At 44.3% G+C, this 27433-nt stretch overlaps 1 protein-coding gene and 1 non-coding gene across 5 annotated transcripts in view; one reads left to right on the forward strand and one right to left on the reverse strand.

Moving 5' to 3' along the window:
• Positions 1-5586: 5586 nt before the first annotated feature.
• CDC25A (cell division cycle 25A) overlaps positions 5587-27433 on the reverse strand; it is a 28812-nt gene continuing 6965 nt past the window's right edge. For 2 of the 4 annotated variants that reach the window (XM_019024793.3, XM_019024792.4), the window contains exons 6-15: positions 26694-26813; positions 23924-24058; positions 23434-23505; positions 20253-20426; positions 13821-13919; positions 11808-11870; positions 11613-11711; positions 10283-10413; positions 7753-7864; positions 5587-7494 (exon numbers count right to left, since the gene is read on the reverse strand). In XM_019024793.3, the coding sequence (XP_018880338.1) occupies positions 7354-7494; positions 7753-7864; positions 10283-10413; positions 11613-11711; positions 11808-11870; positions 13821-13919; positions 20253-20426; positions 23434-23505; positions 23924-24058; positions 26694-26813 (1146 nt within the window). In that variant the 3' untranslated portion in view covers positions 5587-7353. The remainder of the gene's footprint in view (positions 7495-7752; positions 7865-10282; positions 10414-11612; positions 11712-11807; positions 11871-13820; positions 13920-20252; positions 20427-23433; positions 23506-23923; positions 24059-26693; positions 26814-27433) is intronic. The other 2 variants (XM_019024795.3, XM_019024794.4) reach the window with 1 other exon arrangement.
• LOC115934162 (U7 small nuclear RNA) lies at positions 26302-26363 on the forward strand. The gene has a single exon (XR_004069991.1). It is a non-coding gene; the product is annotated as a U7 small nuclear RNA (small nuclear RNA).

Below are 27433 nucleotides of genomic sequence, written 5' to 3' on the forward strand. Positions count from 1 at the left end.
CATGCTTGGACTAGGCCTTTGGGAACTGCAGCTTGGACAAGGAACAGCCACAGCTTTTCCTGTACTCAGAACAGGCAAAGTGCCATTAAATGCAGCTGGAAGCCAGGGCAGGGGAAGGGGTGGGAAGCTCCTGGAGAGCCCCCAGCTCCTCCCAGTTACTGACTGGCTCTGGAGGAGAGGAGCTAGAAGGCAGAGATACCTGAGGAGACAAACCTGGGGCACCACTGCCACCTGATGTCTTCCTATGGCCATTGCAGTGGTCACGGCCCCAAGCCCCGTGGCAGCCTGCCAGCAGAGTGAAACAAGAGGGCAAAGAAAGCCTATCGGTGGAAGTTTTTATTTACCCTTGACAGTGGGTACTCCCAGACAGTGGGTATGTCTGAAATACTTCATATTGAAGAAAGACATCCATATTGAAAAACTAAACAGAAAACATAAATGGAAAATGAATCAACACATACAAAGTAGCCACAGTATGGAGGTGCGGATTTGACTTTGCCTGCGGAAGAGCTGTCCTGCTCTGGCCAGCACTGGAAGGGACTCTGCCTCCTCTGTTCTGGGAGCGTGCAAGCAGGGACTCTGGACTGGGCTTTGCACAACTTCCAGGAGTCATTGCTTAGAAATCAGAATGACCAAGATCTTAAGGTCTTAGAATCATCTAGGTAATCCACCCCCATCCCAGCTGCCAGGTCACAGTCACACAGAGGCTGAGCACACCCAATGCCATGCCCAATGCCACCCAGTTTTCCCCTGCTGCTGTTTCTGCCTCGCCTTCCTGTCCTTCCCCCACCCTACCCTAGCGTGGGCAGGCTTTGTGTCCCAAGGTCACCAGTGACATATGTCCCACCACAGGCAGCCGAGCTTAACCCTATCACTGAGACCTCCTTGTGGCTGCTCCCTACCCCTCCCTGCCTGGCTTCCTGGCATCCTGCCTCTAACCTCTCTCTCTGCTTCCCTGTCTTCTACATTGGTAGAACTGCCATTTGGATACGTGTGACAACTTGCTGTCACCAGCCTGGATATTTCTCTGGAGCACTCCTCACATTCAACCCTTGACCACTCAGGCATTGGGACAGTCACTGCCCAGATCCCCCCGTCCACATAGGAGCTCAGCATGACAGCCCCTCTTTTTTATTTAATTTACTTATTTCAATTTTTATTTTTATAGAGAAGACGTCTTTCTATGTTGCCCAGGCTGGTCTCAAACTCGTGGCCTCAAGTGATCCACCCACGTTGGCCTCCCAAAGTGCTGGGATTACAGGCATGAGCCACTGCACCCGGCCCAGCCCCTTTTTAAAATGTTTTCTTTTGAAATAATTTAAAGCTTACAGAAAAGTTGCAAGAATAGTACAAAGAATTCCCTTATACCCTTTGCTAAGAGTCATACATTTTAACGTTTTCAAATTTTGCTGCATTTGCTTTCTTCCCTTTGACTCTGTCTACTTCTCTCTCTTACACACACACACACACACACACACTTAACCTGTAATATTTCAGTGTATTATTTCCTTAGAACAAGGATGTTCTCATACATAACTGCAGTATAATTATCAAATTCAGGAAACTTAACACTGAGTTACTAATTTTACCTGGCGGGTCACAGTAGCTCATGCCTGTAATCCCAGCACTTTGGGAGGCCAAGGTGGGTGGATCACGAGGTCAGGAGTTCGAGACCAGCCTGACCAAGATGGTGAAACCCCATCTCTACTAAAAATACAAAAATTAGCTGGGTGTGGTGGCAGGTACCTGTAGTCCCAGCTACTCAGGGGGCTGAGGCAGGAGAATGGCTTGAGCACAGGAGGCAGAGGTTGCAGTGAGCCAAGATCGTGCCACTGCAGTCCAGCCTGGCCAACAGAGCGAGTCTGTGTCTCAAAATAATAATAATAATAATAATTTTACCTAATTAAAGTTCATATTTCAATGTAGTCAAATGTTCCAAAAATGTCCTTTATAGTACTCTTTTTCGGTCTGGTCCAGGATCCCATCCAAGATCACACATTTCATTTAGTTGTCATGTCTCTTGAGTCTCCTTTAATCTGGAACGGTTCCTGGGCCTCTCTTTGGTAATGTATGACACTGATATTTATAAAACATGCAGGCCAGTAATTTTATAAAGTTCAACTTAGGCTTTTTCAATACTTCCTTTCCTTGTGTATTTCTTTTTTTTTTTGAGACAGAGTTTCACTCTTGTTGCCCAGGCTGGAGTGCAACGGCACATTCTCAGTTCACTGCAACCTCCGCCTCCCAGGTTCAAGCAATTCTCCTGCCTCAGCCTCCCAAGTAGCTGGGATTACAGGTATGCACCACAACACCCAGCTAATTTTTTGTATTTAGTAGAGATGGGGTTTCACAATGTTGGTCAGGCTAGTCTTGAACTCCTGACCTCAGGTGATCCACTTGCCTCGGCCTCCCAAAGTGTTGGGATTACAGGCATGAGCCACCGTGCCTGGCCATGTATTTCTTGATTTCTTGCTCTGAGTACCAGTGGTCCAGCCACTTCCTCAGGTCAGGAGCCAAGAGACCATCCTGAATCCATCCCTCTCCCTCACTCCCATCTACCCATCCATCACCAGATCCCAGCACCTAAAGCCCTTCCCTCCCATGCCCCAGCTTCTGCTATGACTATAATTATCATCATTCCTTACCTATCATCCATCCTTTGTCTTGCTCTCAGCAATTACATGGCTTCACACTGCTCCCTTCTTAAACCCTCTACAGGCTGGCTGCTCAAAGGGTAGCAAAAGCATCAGTGGCTTTGAGAGTTTGTTAAAAATGCAGAACCTCAGGCTGCGACCCAGAGCTGTGAACAGAATCTGCGTTTTAACAAGTTTCCCACGTGTTTGAGAAGTCCTGCTCTCATAGATCCCGAGGCTTACAGACTCCTCAGAATGGCGTTCAGGGTTCGCCCCCGCCCACCACAAACTTCTCCTACCTTGTTCACAGGTATGAATGCATGGTATTTCCCCTTTGAACACAATTTCTTTTTCCTGGAACACCCTGTCTCGTGAGACTCCTGCTGAAGGTTAGATTTGAACATCGCCTCCTATGGGGTCCACTGCTTGCTCTGGAGCCCCATGTCCTCTGGACCCCTCTCTATCCTAGCTTCTGTTACACGGAAACGTTACACCTAAGACTTCGTCATTTTTAATGACTATTTCTCCCACTAGCCAGTGAACGCCTTGAGACAAAGCCTGCATCTTACACACTTCCTTATCCTCAGTGCTCAGCACAAGTCAAACGTTTATTGAATGAGAGAAACAGCTTTTCCTCCATAGAGGCCCTTCCAAGTAGATTTGAAGTGGGTATTGCAAAGGGGCCATATGCAAAGGGGCCATCCAAATGCCAGAGCCACGGTATGTTGGGACAGGGGCAGTCACAGAGAACATCTAATTATCTAATTCTTTTTTTTTTTTAATTTTTTTTTTTTGAGACAGGGTCTCACTCCTGTCACCCAGGCTGGGGTGCAGTGGAACAATCTTGGCTCACTGCAGCCTTGACTTCCCTGGGCTTGGGTAATCCTCCCACCTCAGCCTCCTGAGTATCTGGGACAATAGGCATGCACCACCATACCTGGCTAATTTTTCGTATTTTTAGTAGTTACACGGTTTTGGCATGTTGCTCAGGCTGGTCAGGAACTGCTGGGCTCAAACTATCCACCCACCTTAGCCTCCCAAAGTGCAGGCATTACAGCCATGAGCCACTGCACCTGGCCGGAAAATCTAGTTCAAATGCATTTGTTATTTATGAAGAAAGGCCCCAGAGGGAGAAGTGACTTACTCCAGGTTTCTCTGCTGGAGAGATGTAGCCTGAGTCACTATTGATTCTTGCTTTGCCCTTCTTGGAGCCAAGTGCCCTTAAGTGTGATAAGCAGAGAAATAAAAATCAAAGTGAGTCATGGATGAATGAGCACATAATGGAGATTGTTTTGTTTTAGAGATGGGGTCTCACTATATTGCCCAGGCAGGTTTTGAACTCCTGGGCTCAAGCAATCCTCATGCCTCAGCCTCCCAAGTAGCTGGGATTATAGGTGCACAATTTGTAAAGTTTGAAAACATGAGGCCTGGTGCAGTGGCTCACACCTGTAATCCTAGCACTTTGGGAGGCCAAGGCAGGGGGATCACCTGAGGTCGGAAGTTCGAGACCAGCCTGACCAACATGGAGAAACCCTGTCTCTACTAAAAATACAAAATTAGCTGGGCGTGGTGGCACATGCCTGTAATCCCAGCTACTCGGGAGGCTGAGGCAGGAGAATCACTTGAACCCAGGAGGCGGAGATTGTGGTGAGCCGAGATTGCGCCATTGCACTCTAGCCTGGGCAATAAGAGTGAAACTCCATCTCAAAAAAAAAAAAAGGAAAAAAAAATCTGAATCTATCTTCTTGCTTAGGAAATAGTCATACCAGGGAAGGATAAGTGTTACCTTTATGGGGGTTGGGTGCAGCTGAAGAGTTTATGATGAAGTCAGGGTAGGCAAGGGGCTTCAGCTAAGCTGTTCATTCTTAAGCTGGTGTGTGAAATATGAGTGTTGATTTTTTGTACATCTTTGCATACTTTAAATTTTTGAAATCTGAATCAGATCACACCTTGGATGGAATAGTTTTCCCCAAAATTTAAAGTGAGTTAAGTTTTGCCCATGGTTTTGAGTTAACCAACTCTTGACCTTGTGGGTGTCCACACATAAATTTTTCTACAGTAAATGCAAACTTTCTGCATGGCAGGCTTCAAGCTCTAACAAGCAAGTTTCAGAGAGCAGGGGCATTCTAGAAACAGAATCCTGACCTCTTAGTGAAGCATAAAATGAGCAGAGGCTAAGGCTGAGGTTGCATCTTAGCCGACGGGCTAAAGAGGTCAAGTTTCATTTTACAGGCAAAAAAAAAAAAAAAAAAAAAAAAAAAAAAACCACATTAAATTCTCAATAATGGGTTGACTTAATTTGCAATTTTAGGAAGGATAGATCAGACAGGAAGCCAGCTGGCCTTTGCAGCAATCCAGGGAAATATTACTTGCTCAAAGTAAACTTTAAAAAGCATGGTGGCTCACATCTGTAATCCCAGCACTTTGGGAGGCTGAGGTGGGAGGATTGCTTGAGCCTGGAAGGTTGAAGCTGGAGTAAGCCAAGATCACACCACTGCAACTCCAGCCTGGGCAACAGTGAGACTGTCTCAAAAAAATACATGTATATATAATATAATCAAATATGCCTGAACCCCTAGTTTTCCAACTCATACATAAAGGACCATGTGTTTTCTATTCTGGGCGTCCCTCTGTGCTTCAGCCCAATATATTTTGTCCCCAGTATCACGTTATGTGTGGGTACTGCAGCCTTGACCTCCTGGCCTCAAGTGATCTGCCTGCCTCGGCCTCCCAAAATGCAGGGATTACAGGCATGAGCCACTGCGGCTGGCCTCAGGCACACTTTTTATGCGCCCATTTCATCTTGCAAATCAATCTGAACCACAAGTTTTTGGAGTCAGAGCTTCTTGAGGAAATGTGGCTATCCCAAACACTAATTTTAGTTAATGTGGTCCCAGGACCTTAAAGGGAAATGTAATTCTCCTTAAATCCATCAAGAACTAGGCAGAGAGCATGGGTTCAAGATCTTTTATTTTCAGAGCTTCCAACAGTTGGTTAGTAATGCTAGCTAAGCTGGTATAATCTGAAGGCCATCCCACCTTTCTCTTTATGCACTCAACCAACAGAATCTTTCTTACAAACAAGATCATTAACCAGTTGGAATCTGTCTCAATGCGCGTGTAGGAAGAAGTCCTCTCCCCCACATTTTTCCCAAGATTGTTTTATAGCCAAATGTAACTCAAACCCGTAACACAGCAACTAGCCATCTCCAGTATCACTGATTCCCACCCCCCCCACCCCAAGAATAGGAAGTTGAGGTAAGAGGGGAGACTGTCTCCTGTTTAAGAAAAACCCGCCTACACCTCAGTGAAGCCGTGATGGCAAGGAGGCTGGCACCAGAGGGCAGGGATGAGCAGGCACTGAAACAGGCCTCTCTAGAATCAATGAAGTCCGCCCCAGCTCCTTGGATGAGGTGTTCTTTTGAAATTCCCACTTTTATGGGGTTAGATAAGGGGACAACCGGTGATGATTCATCACTCCCTGTCTCTCAAATTAAAACATGATAAACCCAGAAAGTTTTACCTTCAAAATCCACCAAGCTCCCTCCTGAGAAAATTCTATCCAGTCATGTCCATGCCAGCACCCACTCCCTTCTCCTAATGCCCAGGGCTTCCAGCCCCTCTCCTCACCCTTGGGTGGTCCATCCAACATTGATTTGATACTCTTTGATTCATAATATGACCATTTTTTTAAAATTAGAAAATAAAAGCTATCAATATCACAGCAACATAAGGAAGACACTCAGTGGACATGCTCCTCCCCCATCCTGTGGAGCCCATCTACCCCCACCCCCCTTCCCTGGGAAACCTACACTGCAACATTCCAGCACTGAGCCGGGGGTGGCCCAACAGATGCTGCCTCAAGTGCTTTCCTGACTGTGGCTCCTATACCAGCCAATGTCATGGAACTGGGGTGAGGGAGAACAGGGCCACACCTCCCACCAAATAGATATAGGTAGCCAGTGGTGGGTCTGGGAGATTTAGCTTATGTCAGGCAGCCAAGCCTGGGTCCAACGCTCTCACCAGGACCTCAGTTCTTGGCTTAAATAGCAGCAGCCCCACTACCACAGCGCCTCCTGGGGGTGACAGAGCACCTAGCTTTCTGTCCGATAACTTATAACAGGTTTGCATTTTCTTACCCCCTTCTTTTTTTTTTTTTTTTTAATTAAAAGCTGAGGTAGTCCCTGGGATAATAAAACCCTACCTAGAATGGCAGTATTTCAACCTAATGAAGCAGTAAAATAAGTCTCCAGGAGTTAGAAAAAAATAAAGTGATTGATGAAGTTGAATAAATTAAAGATATGGATTATCCCACAAAGACCTTTCCTTCCCAGGTTGTCTTTGCTATTTGGCCAGCAGCATTTCTGTGTAACTTCTCTACTCCCCTCCGTCTCCTCTCCCCTCATGAGATGGCTGGAGCCCGATAAGTCCCCGGCTGGTTCATCCCACTGTGGCTCAGAGCAGCTTGACACGGTGCTCAGAACTGCATTGTGGCACAGTTCTGATATGGACGGAGGACGTCTAACAGGGACAGAAAAGGCGTAGCCAGCAAGATGCCCTGGGCTCCAACCTTGGGAGTGTGGGAGGTAGGTTTAAGGCATGTCCCAGGCCCCCTCTCCAAATGTCACACAGCTGTCCCCTTTGCTTAAGTTTCTCTGCAGCAAAGAGGGTAAAGGGGGATGGAGGGAAGCTTGGGCTGCTGCTGGCTGGTCCTGCCGCCCTCAGAGCTTCTTCAGACGACTGTACATCTCCCTCTTGCTCTTCTCCCCTGCCCAGGTCCGGCTCTTGGTGCGGAACTTCTTCAGGTCTTCTTTAAAGTCCTCGTGGTGCATGGGCCGGTAGCTAGGGGGCTCACAGTAAGACTGAGGGGACAGGAGAGAATAAGGTTAGGGTATACCTGCCTCACACCCACAACCTGGTTTCCTCTCTGCCTAGGGCTACAAGGCTGAAAGCGGCCAGGCAGACCTAGGCAGCCAGTTCTACAGGGGCTTTCTTTGGGTTCAGCAGATACCCACCTTGTCCCCCGACCCCTGGAAAGAAAGTCATGACCACCAGACAGATCCATTAGTCTACCACTGGGGGCGGGGGAGGAGGGATGCTCTCCACAACCCCAGTCTTACCTGGCATTTCATAAAGAACTCCTTGTATCCCCCCTTCAGGACATACAGCTCAGGGTAGTGGAGTTTGGGGTATTCATTACCCAGGCGATCTCTCTCTCTCACATACCGGCACCTAGTCAGGGGAAGGAAGGCCAAAGCAGGGTTAGCTTTTCCAGCACAGAGCAACAAGGCAACGCAGTCAAAGCAGCAGTTGTGGTCTAAGTCCCCCTTATACACATCTTCCCAACTTTACATTTATTCTTAGAAACAATCAGTGCTGAGTTGCAAGTTCCTGGCCACGTGAGCAGCACTCACAGCCAGTGCCAGTAGATGGTCTCTTCCCCAACTTTCCTTTCTCCAACAATCCTAGCATCTGAGTCCTACCCAGCACCTTCACCACCATAGTTTGTGGCAAGTTTTCACTATATAAGCCAGCTTCCCCTTGCTTTCTCCACCCCAGCCTTCTCTTCAGCCAGGCTCCCTCACTCACCTCCTTCTACATAAGTGGGCTTGTTTCTTTCTGTGGCTTTTAAAGAGGCTGAACTTGCTCCTGCCTCGGGGCCCTGTTTCTATCCTCTACCTGGACTGAATGGTCTTCAATATCCAGCCAATGGCTGCTTACTGCCTCGCCCTTGGTGAAAAAGCCCGAGGCCCCAAGTCCTTCAGAGGCCTACAGCTCATCACCCCTACTGCTGCTCTGCCCCTTGTTCACCCCACGCCAGCCCCTGCAGCCCCACTACTCTTCCTCCAGCCTGCCTGGGAGCTCCCACCACTGGCCTTATTTTCCTCTGAAGCACCTTCTTTTTTCTGAGACAGAATCTCACTCTGTCACCAGGCTGGAGTGCAAGGGCGTGACCTCGGGCTCACTGCAATCTCCGTCTCCCGGGTTCAAGCAATTCTCCTGCCTCAGCCTCCCAAATAGCTGGGACTACAGGCGCGTGCCACCGCCCAGCTGATTTTTGTATGTTTAGTAGAGACGGGGCTTCACCATGTTGGCCAGGATGGTCTCAACCTCTTGACCTTGTGATCCACCTGCCTTGGCCTCCCAAAGTGTTGGGATTACAGGAGTTAGCCACCGCACCCAGTCACCATTTTTTTTTTTTTTTTTTTTTTTGAGATGGAGTCTCACTCTGTCGCCCAGGCTGGAGTGCACTGGCGCGATCTCGGCTCACTGCAACCTCTGCCTCCTGGATTCAATGGATGCTCCTGCCTCAGCCTCCAAAGTAGCTGGGATTACAGGTGTCCGCCACCATGCCTGGCTAATTTTTGTATTTTTAGTAGAGACGGGATTTCACCATGTTGGCCAGGCTGGTCTCGATCTCCTGTCCACTCTGAAATGTAAGTTCCATGAAGGCAGAGATTTTTTGGTCTGTTTTGTTCACTGCTCTTCTCCCTCAGTATCTAGAAAGGTATCTGGTACACAAGAGCCAAGCGTATCTGCTGATTTTCTCTTGAAGCTCAGTGGTTTGGGGCCTTTGTTAGCTGCTCATGAGGGATGGGCAGCAGCTTCCTCAGCAGCACGTAGCTTAAACCATTTGCCTGTGGTTAAAAGGAGTTTGGCTGGGTGCGGTGGCTCACACCTGTAATTCCAGCACTTTGGGAGGCTGAGGCAGGCGGATCACCTAAGGTCGGGAGTTCAAGACCAGCCTGACCAACATGTAGAAACCCTGCCTCTACTAAAAATACAAAATTAGCCGGGCGTGATGGCGCATGCCTGTAATCCCAGCTACTTGGGAGGCTGAGGCAGGAGAACTGCTTGAACCTGGGAGGCAGAGGTTGCAGTGAGAAGAGATTGTGCCACTGCACTCCAGCCTGGGCAACAAGAGCAAAACTCCGTCAAAAAAAAAAAAATTGAAATTTCTTAATTAAAAAATGTTTTTTAAAATAAATTCGTTCAAAATAAAAAGGTGGCATAAGAACATGGTCCTGCAGAAGTCTCCCTTGGACCATCCTAGTTAAGCTGCACTCTCTGTCCTACCTCTCTGCCTGTCCTCCTGTTCTCCTGGCATTTATATGGATCCCCACTTGGATCTCTGCTGCAGTAGGGTCCTTGTTGGTCCTGCTCACTGTGGTATTTTTACTGTACTGTGTTTTACTGTAGTTACATTTTTATTGTCAGTGCCTGACAAACAGCAGGCTTGCAATCCTTTTAGAATGGACACAGATGACTGATGGGCAGCTCTTTGGCCCCCTTTTTTCTTTTCACCCTGAAATTGGTAATAATATCAAGTGTTTCAAAGCATCATATCATATCAGGTTTTACAGAATGAGAACTTCACACTTTTCTGGCATTTGCATAAGGAATGGTCACTTTGTACTTGAAGGAGGTTACATGAGAACAGTAGCCCCACAGATCAGACTAAGGACAGTCGGGGAGACTGGAAGAGCCAAAGTTCACCTCAGGATAAAATTACATATGAAAATGGCTTGTTATGTGCCAGAGGTTGCTTGATATGCTAAAATATGCTCCAAGTGCAAGCCACAAACCACCATGTCCCACAAAAGCATCATGGAGCCTGTGCCCCAGAACCCAGTTCCGTGCAGCACTCACATGCGGGGACCTCTCTCAGAAGAAAACTCGCAGTGAAACACAACAATGACACGCTTGCCATCAGTAGGTACAATGGGCTTCTTCAATAAGAAGTCTTCAACCTCTTCTTCCATGTGCAAGTTCACTGCACCCTATGAAGACAACAGAGACCCTTGGAACCTGCACGTTTCACACATGAAGTAATGATTCAGCAAGATGTAATGATTCATCAAGAGTGATCTTTAAGTCCACAAGACCAGTTTGTGATTTTTGCAGTTCTTCTGGCTGAATAGCCCAGTAGACCATTTGGCACCTGTATCTCAATGGAGCTTTGTGGGTCTGTACACGTTCATCATACAGTAATGCACATGGGGACTGGAAATGGGCAATTCAAATATGACAATGGTACACTTTATAGGTAGTTTTATAAATTTGGGGATTTTCAAAAGCCACAAGACAATGGCAAACAGTAACATCGTATTTAAAGTACCTCCTTACTATATTTAAACACTATTAATCAGGTAAAACATTAAAATGGCAGGCCAGGCGCCGTGGCTCACGCCTGTAATCCTAGCACTTTGGGAGGCTGAGGCGGGCGGATTGCCTGAGCTCAGGAGTTTGAGACCAGCCCAGGCAACATGGTGAAAGCCCGTCTCTACTAAAAAAAAAAAAAAAAATTAGCCGGGCGTGGCAGCGTGCACCTGTAGTCCCAGCTACTTGGAAGGCTGAGGCAGGAGAATTGCTTGAACCCAGGAGGCAGAGGTTGTGGTGATCCGAGATCATGCCACTGCACTCCACCCTGGCGACAGAGCAGACTCTGTCTCAAAAAAAAAAAAAAAAAGATTAAAATGGCAAAATCAGTTCCTTTCTTCTTGGGAACGTGTGTCCCAACATGCCCCTCCACCAGGCAGCTTGCTGAACAATCAACTTTGGAGGCATCACTAAGCCTGGCACAGACACCGGGACATGTTGCCAGAGATGGGCTTCTCCTCATCAGCAGCCCTGGGGTGCTCAGACATTGGCACCCAAGCCTCTTAAATGCTACGAAACCCATTCTTGTCCCCCGAATGACTTAAACATCAGTGGGTACCTCCTACAAGTGTCCTTGATAATGATGGTGTGAGGGACAAACATGAAGAGTAACTGTAGCACAAGGTGGTAGAGAGTATTGCAGACAAGGGAACATTCGTTAAGAGCACCCGGAATCAAATGCCTTCCACACTCACTGTATTGTTTCAAAATTCTAACAACTAGGATATGAGCTAAGTGGCCAGGTGTCACTGTCCTCCCCACTTTAAAACCACAGATCCTGTTTAGGGCTCCTTCTACAGCAAGTCTCAGGAATCCATACCTTGATGTGGCCTCCCTCGTATTCATATGGGTATCGACAGTCGATGATAACAAACTCTTTAATGAGGTTGGCAAACTTGCCATTCAAAACAGATGCCATCTGTTGAGAGAAAATCAGGCAGAATCAACTTTGACCGTCAGGGAAAACTAGATTCAAGTACCCGATGTGTGGTGGGTTTCAAAAGGATGGACTTACAATTTCTGGAGAGATGTATTTTAAATCCTGATGTTTCCCAGCAACTGTATGAAAGAGATAACCCTTAAAAAGAAAAAAAGATACTTAGAGAATCTGGAAGCCTATATATTATTCACACTTATACTGTTTTGTCTGGCTGGTAGGAGGCATCTTTTAAAAAACAAACATTAATGGCCAGGCACGGTGGCTCACACCTGTAATCCCAGCACTTTGGGAGGCCGAGGCTGGTGGATCACCTGAGGTCAGGAGTTCGAGACAAGCCTGGCCAACATGGTGAAACCCCAACTCTTTTAAAAATACAAAAATTAGCCGGGCGTTAGCATGCACCTGTAGTCCCAGCTACTCGGAAGGCTGGAGTGGGAAAATCGCTTGAATCCAGGAGGCGGAGGTTGCAGTGAGCTGAGATTGCACCACTGCACTCCAGCCTGGGTGACAGAGCAAGACTCCCTCTCAAAAAACAAACAAACAAGCAAACAAACATTAGTTAGTACACACTAGTTACTCTTCTAGTTACTTCATTAATATCCTGACATTTAATTTTCACACAAACCAATGAGGTATATTATCCCCATTTTGAGCACCTTATCCAAGGTTACCTAGCTAGTAAGGCAGATTTAAATAAAGAAACCTCAGGTAATCTCATTTTCCTCCTGCTTTTGTCAAGAATCCACACGTCAGTAGTTAGACTGCAAACAGCACTTAAACATACAGATTTCACTCATTTACTGAGCACCTGCTATGTCCAGCATGGTGCGAGGCACTGGGGATAGGAAAAAAAGAGACCTAGCCCAGCCTTGAGGAGGAAGATGCACACATTAGCAATTACTCATTAGGGCGACTGGCTGAGCCAAGAGTTCATCTATCCCCATGCATAGGCCCATTAAGACAAATATAACCAGGCCTCAATTCAAGTTGAAAATTCCACTGAGTGTGGTGGTGCATGCCTGTAGTCCCAGCTACTTGGGAAGTTGAGGCAGGGGGAGCACTTGAGGCCATAAGTTCGAGGCTACAGTGTACTATGATAGCATGTGCGAATAGCCACTGCACTACAGCCTGAGCAACATAGTAAGACCACATCTCTCCCTGCCAAACAAGAGAAGGTTCCAAAACTGAGGATACAGCTGGATCTCTGCTTGTTCTCTTCATTCTCCCTGTTCCTTCAAAACCCATTTGGGCTGAAATATCAACGGCCCAACCCCATACGTTCCCCAACCCCCTAGCCAAGACAAACCCTTTTACTTCTCATGGCATGCTGTTTATGTTTACACCTCACTAAAATTTATTTCAGTCTACCATGTGGTACATGTAGTTCATGTCTCACCTCTCCAACCACATGCTAAATTCTTTGAGGGAAGGAACTGGATCTCATTTTGGAATCTCTGCCTAACACATAAGTGCTTCAATAAATGTTAACTAAATTAATGAATAAAACATTGATCTGGTAACCTTCAAGTCAAAATGTGATTAAAGAAGCTGCTATTGACACATTCCCTGTCCTAGCCTTGTATTTTACTGCAGCCAAGCCTTCATGTAGTATATCAGGCTATTAGAAGATCTTCCTCTAGACTTCCTGGAGGGCCTTTTCCCTCAATGGCCAAGCTTCTCTGAACGGAGAAATTCAGTCTCAATCCCAGACCTTCTAAGATAACCTTTCAACATGCAGACTTGTAGTGAGGCTACAGATTTATTTCTGCTGTACACTATCCTGCTAATTACTATTTTTATAATAACACAGTTCCCAGAGAGCCTAGTCTTTGGGTTACAATCAAGGTGGTTGGTGGACAGCTCCCTACCTAAAACTGCCCATCAGCTATAGTGATATCTACAGTCTCAGAAACCAACATATACCTGATCATGAGAAACTAAGTTTGCTTCCCTACCTTTAACATTCTTTTAACTGTGCCCTTTTGGAGGTATGCCAGGAACCACCCTGGGGAGGGAGACAGGCTGAGTGGGATTCTAAATACCCACACTCCCTCCTACACTTGCCAGAGCAGCTCTGCTTGCAATTACCTTGGAGAAGTCTCCTATAAGGTCCCTTGGGTCGTTGTCCAAAATGTTCTCAATGGTTCCTTTGGGGGAAGATGCCAGGGATAAAGACTGATGAAGAGTCTGTAACAAATCAAAGGTAGAGAATGAGACAAGGGTTCTGAATGGAACTTCTGAAAACATTCACTTGGAGCATGTCTCGAGGAGACTGAAATGTTAATGCCTACATTTAGTAAGAAGTTTTTATTTTATTTTATTGAATCTAGAGTGAACAAAAACAGATGTGGGTTATTGACTAGGTCTCCTATTATTCCAGTGTCTAACTGAATTGCTCTGAAACTAAGTTTTCCTTCCTTCCTTAAAAAAAAAAAAAAAAAAGAAAAAAAGAAAAAAAAAGGGGGGGCGGGTGCAGGTGGTTTGGCTCATGCCTGTAATCCCAGCACTTTGGGAGGCCAAGGTGGGTTAATCACTTGAGTCCAGGAGTTCCAGACCAGCCTGGGCAAGGCGGGTGAATCGCTTGAGCCCAGGAGTTCCAGACCAGATCAAAGAGCAAGACCCTGTCTACACACACACACACACACACACACACACACACACACACACACACACACACAAGCTGGGCATGGTGGTGTGTGCCTGTAGTCCCAGCTACTTGGGAGGCTGAAGTGGGAGGATCACCTGAGCCTGGGGAGGTCGAGGCTACAGCAAGTGGTGATGGTGCCACTGCACTCCAGCCTGGGTGACAGAGTGAAACTATCTCCAAAAAAAGAGAAAGAAACAAGGGGGGTTAAAACTAGGATTAAGTTTAGAAAAAGTATGTCTTAGCTTTTTTTTTTTTTTTTTTTTTTTTTATAAAAAGACAGAGTCTTGCTCTGTCGCTCAGGCTGGAGTGCAGTGGTGTGATCTTGGCTCACTGTAACCTCTGCCTCCCAGGTTCAAGCGATTCTGCCGCAGCCTCCAGAGCAGCTGAGACTATAGGTGTGCGCCACCACGCCCGGCTAATTTTTGTATTTTTAGTAGAGACGGGGTTTCACCATGTTGGCCAGATGGTCTTGAACTCCTGGCCTCAGGTGATCTGCCTGCCTTGGCCTCCCAAAGTGCTGGGATTACAGGTGTGAGCCACCGTGCCCGGCCTACATCTTAGCTTTATTCAATGAGAAGAGGAAGCCAGCTGTTAAAAAGGGGATAATTTGAGCAAAAGGATAATACTTGCAATACACAGAAACACATTAAATGTTTTAACCCATGAATTCCTGATTATTATTGAAAAACAACTATAAGTCTTGCTTTCAACTTTGGAAGATGCTTGGTAGGGCATTATTTGGAAACTGGCAAATAAAGAGATCCAATATTCACCCTGCCTTTCCCAAGGGTAACCACAGCGTTTGATGAGTGTAAGTTTCTCTTTATAGATATATTCTAGCTAATTAATGAGGAAAGAATGTAAAAACTGCAGTATCATCTTTCTGAAACCCTGGTGAAATGAAGTAAAAAATCTGGGCAGCAATCACCAATGGCTGCCTGGCACATTATACTTCCTGATCAAAGTAGACAAAATCACCTATGTGATATTCTTGCCAAACAAATAGAACTGGAATTCAATCCATCCTTTCCAGAGTTAGGTTAAGGCAATATAGGGGATAGAAGACAATGTCTGAAGACCCCACAGGACTGTGGGAACCTTTGCAGGACAAATGACTTGAGCTCTTCAACAAATAAAAATATGCAAGAGGGAAACAGATGGAGCACTGAAATCTGAAGAGTAAGAGACCTATTGACCAACTACAGTGTATAGACTTTATTTGGATCCAGATTTTAACAAATAAACTGTAAAAGTACTTAGGAGACAACTGGGAAAAACTGAACCCAGACTGGATATTTGACATTTGATAGTAAGAAATTTAGCTCTGCCGGGCGTGGTGGCTCATGCCTGTAATCCCAGCACTTTGGGAGGCCGAGGTGAGTGGATCACTTGATGTCAGGGGTTCAAGACCAGCCTTGCCAACATGGTGAAACCCCGTCTCTACTAAAAATATAAAAAATTAGCCAGGCGTGGTGGTGGGCGCCTGTAGTCCCAGCTACTCGGGAGGCTGAGGCAGGAGAATTGCTGGAACCTGAGAGGCGGAGGTTGCAGTGAGCAGAGATCAAGCCATGGCACTCCAGTCTGGGCGACAGAGCGAGACTTGGTCTCAAAAAAAAAAAAAAAAAAAACCACCCAGAAATTTAGCCCTGTATGATATGTTTGTGTGAGGAAAACACCCCACAAACTCAAAGTGATTTTTCTTATTCCCTCACTCAACAGCAACAGAAGACAGAAGTGCTGTTACCCCCAGATATGAGGGGATTTCTCCCTACCAGCAAGCAAGCAAGCAAGCAGTGGAAAATAGCTGGGTGCCGTCCAATTCAATTCTGACACTATCTACCTGCAGAGTGTCAGATCAGGAAGTTGAGGGCCCAGTCCTCAAAACCGCACCACCCTTCAGACACCAGTTGGGCCTCTGGATCTTCTGATCTACGACCGCCAGCTTTAAGTGGGGGTTCCCGTGACCCCTTCTTTGGGTTTAATTTACTAGAAGTGGCTCACAGAACTCAAGAAAACACATTTACCAGTTTATTATGAAGGATATTCAAAGGATGTAGAAGAAGACATGCATAGGGTGAGGTATGGGAGAAGGGACATGGAGCTGCCATGCTCTCCTTGGGTGCCCCAACCTCCAGGAACCTCCATGTGTTCAGCTATCCAGAAGCTCTCTGAACCCTGTCCTTTCAAGGTTTTAGGGAGGCTTCATTACATAGAAATGATTGATTAAACCATTGGCCATGAGTGATCAACTTGACCTTTAGCCCCTCTCCTTTCCGTAGACATTGGAGGGTGGGGCTGAAAGTTCCAACCTCTAATCATGTCTGTCTTTCCAGTGGCCAGTCCCACCCTGAAGCTATCAATCATTAGTATACAAAAAGATATGACCTTGGATATTCCAAAGATTTTAGGAGTTATATGACAGAAGGGGAAGAAGACTAAATATATATTTCACAATATCACAGGTATGATAACTGTACTCTAGCAATGCTTGACATTTTCTCCACAATGGAATTTAAAATACTAAAAATTAAAATATATGAAAATAAACCAAAACATGAGGGCCAATATATATACAAAATAATTATTAACAGTATTATTTTATCCAAGAAAAGTTTTACAAATATGGAAATAAAAAGGTCAATCTCTATTATGGTAAAAGAAAATGAATATTCTGGCCGGGCGCAGTGGCTCACACCTGTAATCCCAGCACTTTGGGAGGCCAAGGCGGATATATCACCTGAGGTCAGGAGTTCAAGACCAGCCTGGCCAACTTGGTGAAACTCCGCCTCTACTAAAAATACAAAAAAAATTAGCCAGGCCTGGCAGTGGGCACCTGTAATCCCAGCTACTCAGGAGGCTGAGGCAGAGACTTGCTTGAACTGGGGAGGCGGAGGTTGCCGTGAGCCAAGATCCTGCCACTGCACTCCAGCGTGTCTCAAAAAGAAAGAAAAAGAAAATGAATATTCTCTTTTTTTTTTTTTGAGATGAAATCTCACTCTATCACCCAGGCTGGAGTGCAGTGGCATGATCTCTGCTCACTGCAACCTCCATCTCCCGGGTTCAAGCGATTCTCCTGCCTCAGCCTCCTGAGCAGCTGGGATTACAGGCTCATGCCACCACACCCAGCTATTTTTTGTATTTTCAGTAGAGACAGGGTTTCACCATATTGGCCAGGCTGGTATGGAACTCCTGACCTCGTGATCCACCCGCCTTGTCCTCCCAAAGTGCTGGGATTACAGGAGTGAACCACAGCACTCAGCCAGAATATTATTAAATATTGATAGATATTTTCTGACATGTATACAATGTAAAGTTTCACAAATGTTCTTGCCCTTATAACCCAGAATTTCATTTTTAATTAGAAATAAAAGGAAAATCAGGGGAAGGGAAATTCTAAATGTCCAGAAGGTGATTTATTCAATTATTTCTAGTATACTTGTAAGTCAAAACACTATCGGCCAGGTGCATTGGCCTGTGCCTGTAGTCCCAGATACTTAGGAGGCTGAGGTGGGAGGACTGCTTGAGCCCAGGAATTCAAGGCCAGCCTGGGCAACACAGTAAGACCTCTTTTCTACAAAAAATAAAAAAAATTTTTTTTTTTAATTAACTGGGCATGGTGGTGCATGCCTGTAGTCCCAGCTGCTAGGGGGGCTGAGGCGGGAGGAGTGCTTGAGCCCATGGAGGCTGTACTGAGCTGTGATCGTGCTAGTGCACTCCAGCCTGAGTGACAGCGCTAGACCCTGTGCCCCCCACAAACAAAAAGAACAAAAACCAAAACCAAACAACTCTCCCAAAACAAAAATACTATGCAATTATTAAAATATTCTTTTAGAACAATACTTTAAAAACATTCATAAAGCATTAAAAACAAAAGCAGATACGATAAGGCAGTAGGCCTAAATGCTAAATGTTTTCCTAGCTGTCATCTCTCTAACCTTTTAAGACTGTGATGAGATTTACTTAAACCTTTTCATGCCACAGAAAACACAGGCAGTTCACCATTTTATAATGCTTAATACCAAACCTCAATATAAGGACAGTATAATGAAGGAAAAACATACAAATAAACCAGTGTTTTGTGTGTCTAGCCACGGAATAAATAGAAAAAATAACACAAAGGACCATAGGACTTAGGCCCAGACAACCATGACACTAGCTCACCCATGCCAGGTGCTGTGTCTAACACCTATGATCCTGGCACTTTGGGAGGCCAAGGTGGGAGGATTGCCCTGAGCCCAGGAGTTTGAGACCAGCCTGCGCAACACGGCGAAAGCCTCTCTCTACAAAAAATACAAAAATTAGCTGGGTTTGGTGGCACACACCTATAGTCCCAGCTGCTTGAGAGCCTGAGGTGGGAGGATTGCTTGAGCCTGGGAGGTGGAGAGTACAGTGAGCGGAGATCATGCCACTGCACTCCAGCCTGGGTGACAGAGAAACCCTGTCTCAGAAACAGGAAACAACAAAACAGCCTATACAACTATGAACAATGCAATGAATTAACTTGAAGAATTAGACAGACAGGGCTGGGCGCGGTGGCTCACGCCTGTAATTCCAGCACTTTAGGAGGCCGAGGCGGGCGGATCACAAGGTCAGGAGATCGAGACCATCCTGGCTAACACTGTGAAACCCCGTCTCTACTAAAAATACAAAAAATTAGCCAGGTGTGGTGGCGGGCTCCTGTAGTCCCAGCTACCGGGAGGCTGAAGCAGGAGAATGGCATGAATCCGGGAGGCGGAGCTTGCAGTGAGCTGAGATCGCGCCACTGCACTCCAGCCTGGGCAACAGAGCGTCTCAAAAAAAAAAAAAAAAAAAAAAAAGACAGACCTTTATAAAAATCAAGTATTTAATAGGCCATGATAGGTCTGGATTAAAAGGAAATAAAATATCTACAACAAATGATAATAAAAACATTTCAGATCAAAAGTTATGAGACAAATCTAAAGCAGTGGGAAATTCATAGATTCAAATAGATTTATCCAGAAATAAGAAAATTAAAAACGAATGAGCTAACCATTCAACTCATGAAGCTGGAGACAGCAACACAACAAGCCCCAAGAAAAGCCTGCTCTCCCTAGGCAAAGGATGGCCTATTGAGGCAGAAGACTTTTAGACAATAATCATTCTACTAGTCAACACAGAAACAATTATGGCCAACAGCAAGCGGGGGCCTCCACCTTTGCCCAGCTGTCATACAGTGCCCCAGTCACCACCCCACTGGGATGGAATGAACTTCCACTCCCTCCCAGCAATAATGAGACAAGTCCCCACCCAAAGTGTCAATGGAGTTTGTGCTGGGGAACCTGGACTTCCACCCATGCTTTTCTTGCAGTATCAGAGGAAGCCTGCTAAAACATAAAATTTACATAGACCTGAGACTCACAAATATACAGGAGACAATGGAAGAATCACTGGTCATACCAAGAACCAGAAAAATCCCAACTTCAACAGGAAAAGACAATCAGCAGATGCCAACAACACTATGGATGGATGTTGGATTTGTCTCACAAAGATTTTAAAGCAGCCATCTTAAAAATGCTTCAACAGGCAATTATGAACATACTCAAAGCAAATGAAAAACCAACATGAAAACAGCCAAGTATCAGCCAGGTGTGGTGGCTCATACTTGTAATCCCAGTGCTTTGGGAGGCCAAGGCAGGAGGATCGCTTGAGGCTGGGAGTTCAAGACCAGCGTGGGCAACATCGCTAGATCCCATCTCTATTAAAAGAAACACACACACACCCACACACACACACAACCCCACAAAACCCCAGCAAATCTTAGCAAAGAAAATAAATGAACCACTAAGTAGAAATTTTTAGAACTGAAAAATACAGTATCTGTGCTAGAGCAAAAAGGAACCTAGGAAACTAACCTCATGGGCCTTCTCTGGATTAGTTGACTCTTTGGGGCTGGCCCCAGACATGCTCTTCCTCCTCTTTGTATTTCCAGGTGGAGACTCCTCTTGAGATCGTTCTGGTCTCTTCAACACTGACCGAGTGCTGGAGCTACACAGGGAAGGGGAGTCAAACAGCTTGCATCGGTTGTCCTTACAGGAAAAAAAACAGACAGATCCATCTTTCATTAAAACCTGTTCACTTGAATGGTAAGACAAATAAACCAAAGGTTTCCTGAGATGATCTAAGATCAATTCTAAATTAGCAAACAGACACTGCCGATTCATCTAGTCCTAGCAACTCTCACAGGGCCTGGCACGTAGTAGGCACTGAGCACTTAGTGCTCAATGAATATATGCTCAGCTGACATTATATAGAGATGAGCAAAACGTCCTTTGCCCTCACAAAAACTGTCTACATAATCCTGCGTCAAGAGAAGTGCGACCTTCCAGTCAGGAACACATTTTTGGCTTGCCTATCTTCCCCTCCATTTTATTACTTGCACCTTGCTTAATTAAGCAGGTCAACGGGTTTAAATACCCCACCTAAATCCAGAAAAGATGCACAGTAGCCAGGTTATAATAAAAATGGGGGCATCATTGGTTAAGGTATAGTTAAGATGGTAAATTTGGAGGGAGTGGGGATGGGCAGAGTAGCAAATGCCTTTCAAAATTGTGTTCAAAGTCTTTTTTTCTACTTGGTCTTTTAAAGACTAATTTCCCAGGCTGGGCGCGGTGGCTCACGCCTGTAATCCCAACACTGTGGATCACTTGAGGTCATAAGTTCAATAACAGCCTAGCCAACATGAAGAAACCCCATCTCTATTAAAAATACAAAAAAATTAGCCAGGTGTGGTGGTGCGTGCCTTTAATCCCAGCTACCCAGGAGTTCTGAGGCACGAGAATCACTTGAAGCCAGGAGGTGGTGGTTGCAGTGAGCTAAGATTTGCACGACTGCACTCCAGCCTGGATGACAGAGCAAGACTCTGTCTCAAAATAAATAAATAAATAAATAAATAAAGACAAATTTTCCAGAGCCCAAGGGAAGCCAATCTGACCAGTGGTAGCGAGAGTCAGCTCTCTAAACGCATCTCAGCCTATTCTCCTATTCTCGACTCCATGTGTCTTGGCCTGGCTTTTCCTTCTGCACAGAATGTCCTTTCACATCTCAGTAAACCATTCATTTTCAAGTTGATGCTAACATTTCAATGTCACTTCTTTGAAATCTTCCTGATAGTCCCCAGTAGAATGGATCACTCCCACATCTGCTCCCATAGAGACCAGGGATTTTCTCCCTCTTTTGTCTGAAGTTTATTTTCCATTACAGCTCCCAGCAATGGTTAGTTTGTAATAACCATTTGGGGAAGACATTTCCTCACTATTAAGAGCTTACAAGCCCATGCTTATGATCTTAAAATCAAATCTATAAAACTAACAGCCACTTCCAAAGTGTTCTCACATTTTATGTAATTTTATGCCTATCAAAATGACCTGGTAAATTTACTCATAACATTTGTACTGGGTTAACATATTTTCTCAAAAGCTATGCACATGAATGTACTATAATCCATAAGTGATCTCAAAACTGTAACTTGGCTGGGCGCGGTGGCTCATGCCTGTAATCCCAGCACTTTGGGAGGCAGGTGGATGGATCACCTGAGGTCAAGAGTTCGAGACCAGCCTGGCCAACATAGTGAAACCTCGTCTCTACTAAAAATACCAAAAAAATTAGCCAGGAGTGGTGGCGTAAGCCTGTAGTCCCAGCTACTCAGAAGGCTGAGCCAGAAGAAGCACTTGAACCCAGGAGGCAGAGGTTGCAGCAAGTCAAGACTGCACCACTGCACTGCACCCCAGCCTGGGCAACAGAGGGAGACTCTGTCTCAAAAACAAAACAAAACAAACAAACAAAAAAACTGTAGCTCATTTGTTCTGTAATTATAGTTCAGGTTATTGAGAATTAAAAAATATGAACTTATCAATTTAGATGTGTACCTAAGGGTGTATATCTCTGAACATACAGGTGTATATATCTGTGTAGGCACATTCTTGCTTCTAACTTTGAAAGTATCCCTATGATGAAAACACGAATCTATAGCGTGTCTATATATGTGATTTTGAATATATATACACACATACACTATAGATTCTGTATCTACATACACTATGCTTTCTGTTTGAAAGTATCCCTGATGGAAACATAAATCTATACTGTGTATGTGTGTGTGTGAGCATATATATAAAATATTATTATTATATATAATATATATAAAATATTATTTTATATATTATATATTATATATAATATATAATATATATTATAATATATAATATATAATATATATAATATATATTATATATATTATATATAATTTTTAAAATTGAAAATATCTACCTGAAAATACCCAGCCTCAGGTAGGTATTTTCAATGAAAAACAAAACAAAACAAAACAAACAAACAAAACAACAACAAAAAACATCCAGCCAGGCACAGTGGCTCATGCCTGTAATCCCAGCACTTTGGGAGGTCGAGGTGGGCAGATCACCTGAGGTCAGGAGTTCGAGACTAGCCTGGCCAACATAGTGTAACCCCGTCTCTACTAAAAATACAAAAATTAGCTGGGTGTGGTGGCAGGCACCTGTAATCCCAGCTACTCGGGAGGCTGAGGCAGGAGAATCACTTGAACCTGGGAGGCAGAGGTTGCAGTGAGCCAAGATTGTGCCACTGCACTCTAGAATGGGCAACAAGAGCAAGACTCCGTCTCAAAAAAACCAAAAAACACAGGAACAAAAAAAAAATCCTGTGAGTTACCGTTGCTTGTCTAATTTTATGCTAGGTTCTGTGGAATATAAATGAGAATAACCTAAAAAAAGTAAAGTATTCAGGCTAAAGGCTTCAGATAGGCTTTTTTCAAACTGACTAGATGGTAAAAGCTAGGAATGACCATGGTCCCTCCTAACCCACACTCCTTATAGATCAGGAGACATGCAGAGAGATATCATGACTAAAGGTCATAATTTGTAGGTAGCCAAAGTGAGGCCTAAAACCCAGATCCCCAAATCCTATCATTCGTTTCAATCTTTGGCTATACTCAACTAAGGACTACTCTGTCCAGTGCCCCAATCACTCAGGGCTTCCTCCAGACACACTAGAACAACTCACAAGGTTTGTAGTTCTCATGACGAGAGGAGCTGTCCAGAGGCTTGCCATGCACGAGGGGGTCTCCTCCTCATTCTAAAGAAACAGAAAAACTGATTTTAAAAACAGCCTGTAGAGACTAACATTTGTTTAAGTGCTTTAGGTGTGTTTCTCCCTAAACAATACCAGATAGGCCTGGATAGGAAGTATCCTTAATGTACCATCCTATACCGTTCTGATTTCATGTTTCTTGCATATAGATTGTTATTAGCTCCTTCAGGGTAAGAAGGATCATGTGTCTTCTTTTGATGCCCCCATCCTCCAATCCAAAGGATTTAATAAGGCTGGTAGCCCTATTATTAAATGAATTATCACCAAATGAACAAAAATATCAGCTAAGCAAGCCCCGGGGAACTGCTGTTGCTGTTCTTTTTCACATCACATGCCTTCTCCAGAGGTAATTAATTAGTAGAACAGATAGGAACACACACACACACACACACACACACCGTACCTTCAGATTCTCTCCATCGAGAAGGTCCACGAAGCCATCATCCTCATCAGACAAAGTGGCTGTCACAGGTGACTGAGGTGTAAAAAGAGGAATGAAATTCCCTGGTTCACTGCTATCTCTTTCATTTGAGGAAAGCTGTAAGACAAAATTCATGGATTAATAATGAGAGCTCTGGTCCACTTTCATTTCCTTGAATGGGTCACTAGTTTTTATGATGAAAACATACTATGTTATACTTGTTATACAAAGCAAAATTTTAGCCATTACTGATTATATGAAAATGTATCCCAAGATTATAAATGATGACCACACACAGCCCTGAGTAGTCAGTAGCCTTTACAGAGAACTCTTGCCAGAAGCAATTCACCTTATAATGGGTGCTAGAGATAGCCTCTTGTGAAGAACAAGGTTTAAAGTTACCCTTTATACCCCCCTGTCAGAACTGGAGTTATATATAAGTTCTGACAGGGGGGTATAAAGGGTAACTTCCTTCTATAAAATCTATCCTCGTTCTTTAGACTTGGGATTTAAATGCTCAGTTTTTAAACGAGGAATTACTGTGTGCCAGATACTACGATATAATCTTTATACATATAATCCAATAGAAGCCTCACAATACACTAAAGGTAGCTAATCCTTTCCTTTTTCTTTAGCAAATCAGGAAACTGGTGCTTAAGAGGTTACCAAGATTATACACCTCATCTGTTTGACTCCAAAATCCAAACTCTTCTCACTACACTATCTCCCTAGGAGAAAACCATTCCTGGAATTAAAATGGCGGTACCTCATTAGCCAACCTATAGTCATACTTTTTTTGGGAAACCTCTAAACATGGAATATAGAAAATTTAGAAAAACTGCTCATAAATCCACACCTGAAGATAAATCCTACCAATACAAACACTGCTAATACTGAATTATTTATTTTCTAGGCACTTTCAAATCCAGAAAAAAAAAGTTTAGAGTTATTTTTTTCACAGTAGCAGGGTAGTCCCAATGTTATGACCTACAAGTAATCCTTAAAATCCATATCTCTTTGGGGTATGAATCTGTTGTTAGTTAAGTGGCATTCTGATTTTCTGAGTGGATCATGCACCAAGGAATCCTCTCTGCAGCTGGCCTATTCTGGTTCTGGCATTAGCTTTGCTTCACAATATAAAACAAGTTCTGAGCAGTCTCTAGTCCTCCCCAAGTGCACACTCTGGGAAATGGCAAATTTTTTTAGCCAGCTGAGCCTAGGGGTAGATAACTTTATTATAGGGCAGTACCTTTATCACAAAAGCTCACACTATATCACACCAACATTTGTGAGGTATGTTCTGGGATTCCTAGGTGCAGATGTGATACAGGCTCTAGTCGCTAAGCACACACCAAATATATTGTTTCTGATACCCAACTCTTAAAGCATTACTGTGTACTTGGGAATTTGGAGATTGCTTATTGAGACAGGGATTCATTGTCCAGGCTGGAGTACAGTGGTCTGATCATAGCTCACTGTAGCCTCGAATTCTTGGGCTCAAGCAATCCTCCCACTTCAGCCTCCCAAGTAATTGGGACTATAGGAACAAGCCACCACACTCAGCTTATTTTTTAACTTTGTACAGATAGGGTCTCACTATGTTACCCAGGCTGGTCTTGAACTCCTGACCTCAGGTGATCCTCCCACCTCGGCCTCCCAAAGTGCTGGGATTACAGCCATGAGCCACCACACCCAGCCAGAGATCATTAAATCCTGGTTTCCTACTTATGTATATCCTTTGGTAAATCATCCAAACCTCTCTAGTGGTACTTTCCTAATCTGTTCAAGTGGGTTAACTCCACTTCACAAGACAAGAACATATAAAAGTGCTTTGTGCAAATGGTAGACAGAGTAACAATACTGGCTGAACCTCAGAACACAAAGCAGATTGGAAAGGTATATTTTCAGATTTAAGATCCTAGGTAAACCTGGAAGCCAAATGTGGTCATCTTGCTCAAGTTGGGCCTCTCCAATCTATAGACGCTATCAGTTAATCCAATTCAGACCAACAGCAGAAAACTTTGGAAGTAGTGACACTCCCTGTCTGGCAAATACATAGCCCTGAAACGAGTGACCCCAAAACTGCCCAGCAGCCTGAGCATTCACTGTAATCTATAATAGTTCTTTAAAAAAATTAAAAATAAAAAAAATAGAGATGTGGTCTCACTATGCTGCCCAGGACTCAAGCGATCCTCCTGTCTCAGTTTTCCAAAATGCTGAGATTATAGGCATGAGCCATGGCACCTGGCCCATAACTGTTCTTAACAAACCACCTTTGGAAGAAGTCAAGTGCTGTCTCTCCAGTTCCTTGAGAAGCACTTAGAATGCATAGTAAAAGACCAAGTTTTAAGTAAGAGATCTAGTGTTACGGCTCTTTTAAAATTTGTCTCGCAGGCTTTCCGGTTTTTGCCAGAAAGCCCTTAAAAAAAAAAAAAAAGAAAAGAAAAAAATAGGAAGAGATCGAATCCCACCATACATACATTTAGGATGACCCAGGATTTCCCAGATTAACAAGGTCAATTATTCCTTGCACAACTCCAATATTTCAAACACCATCTCCCACTCTTACTACCGCCTGTCTGTTCTCCAGACACAGCAAAACCACCAAGAATGCTTGACAGTCTAATTTCAAAAGACAAAGTCAAGGTAAAAACAGCTAGTGCTACTGTAGTGCCTTCAATTCTGGATGAAAGAAGGTGTTTTAATCCTTTCTTCCTGTCAGGAATTCCCCTATGAAAGCCAGAGCACATACCATCCGAGCTGGGGCAGAGTTCTGCCTCTGTGTGAAGAGATCTTTACCCTCCTGGAGTCCATGAGAGTGCAGGCAGCCACGAGATACAGGTCTTACTGGCTTCTTAAACTCAAAGGCTTCCTGCAAGACATAGTTGAGACATCTACTGTCCATGAAAACCAACTCGGGCCTCAGCTTGGGTGAAAGAGGCAAGAAAGTGGGCACTGATCACCTTTCTGCCTCCAAATTAAAGTTTCACCTAATTCCAACAATGGATCTGTGTAACTAAGAATTTCCAAGGCTCTGTCAACAGCTAACTTCTAAAGTAACATCTTTTTCTTGTCATACTGTATTTCCTAACACAAGTATCTGCCAAATATACAAAACACGATGAATAAGCTAAATCACAAACTTTCTGAAATCTAAAGCAAAAATAAATAAAATCTAATATAATTGCCTGTGAATAGTTGTCAAAATTTTCCATCTAGGTCCATCTGTTTCAGGGCTTCATATTTTCCACCTCTTCCTACCAACTGGAGATAATTTTTTCTACTTAAAATTATTCTATTCTATACTAAAAGCAATGAAAAAAAAAAGCCCTACTGGTTTACTCAACGTGGACGATTCTTACAAGCATAATGTTTTTTAAAGCCAGATATGATAGAATACATATTGTATGATTCCACTTTATGGAATGAAAACACTCACAGGTCCCTTGCCCTAAAATATTCACTTAAGAACTCATAATTAAGTATTAAAAG

This window comes from Gorilla gorilla, chromosome 2 (genome assembly GCF_029281585.2).
Source record: "Gorilla gorilla gorilla isolate KB3781 chromosome 2, NHGRI_mGorGor1-v2.1_pri, whole genome shotgun sequence".
NCBI classification, from domain to species: domain Eukaryota; kingdom Metazoa; phylum Chordata; class Mammalia; order Primates; family Hominidae; genus Gorilla; species Gorilla gorilla.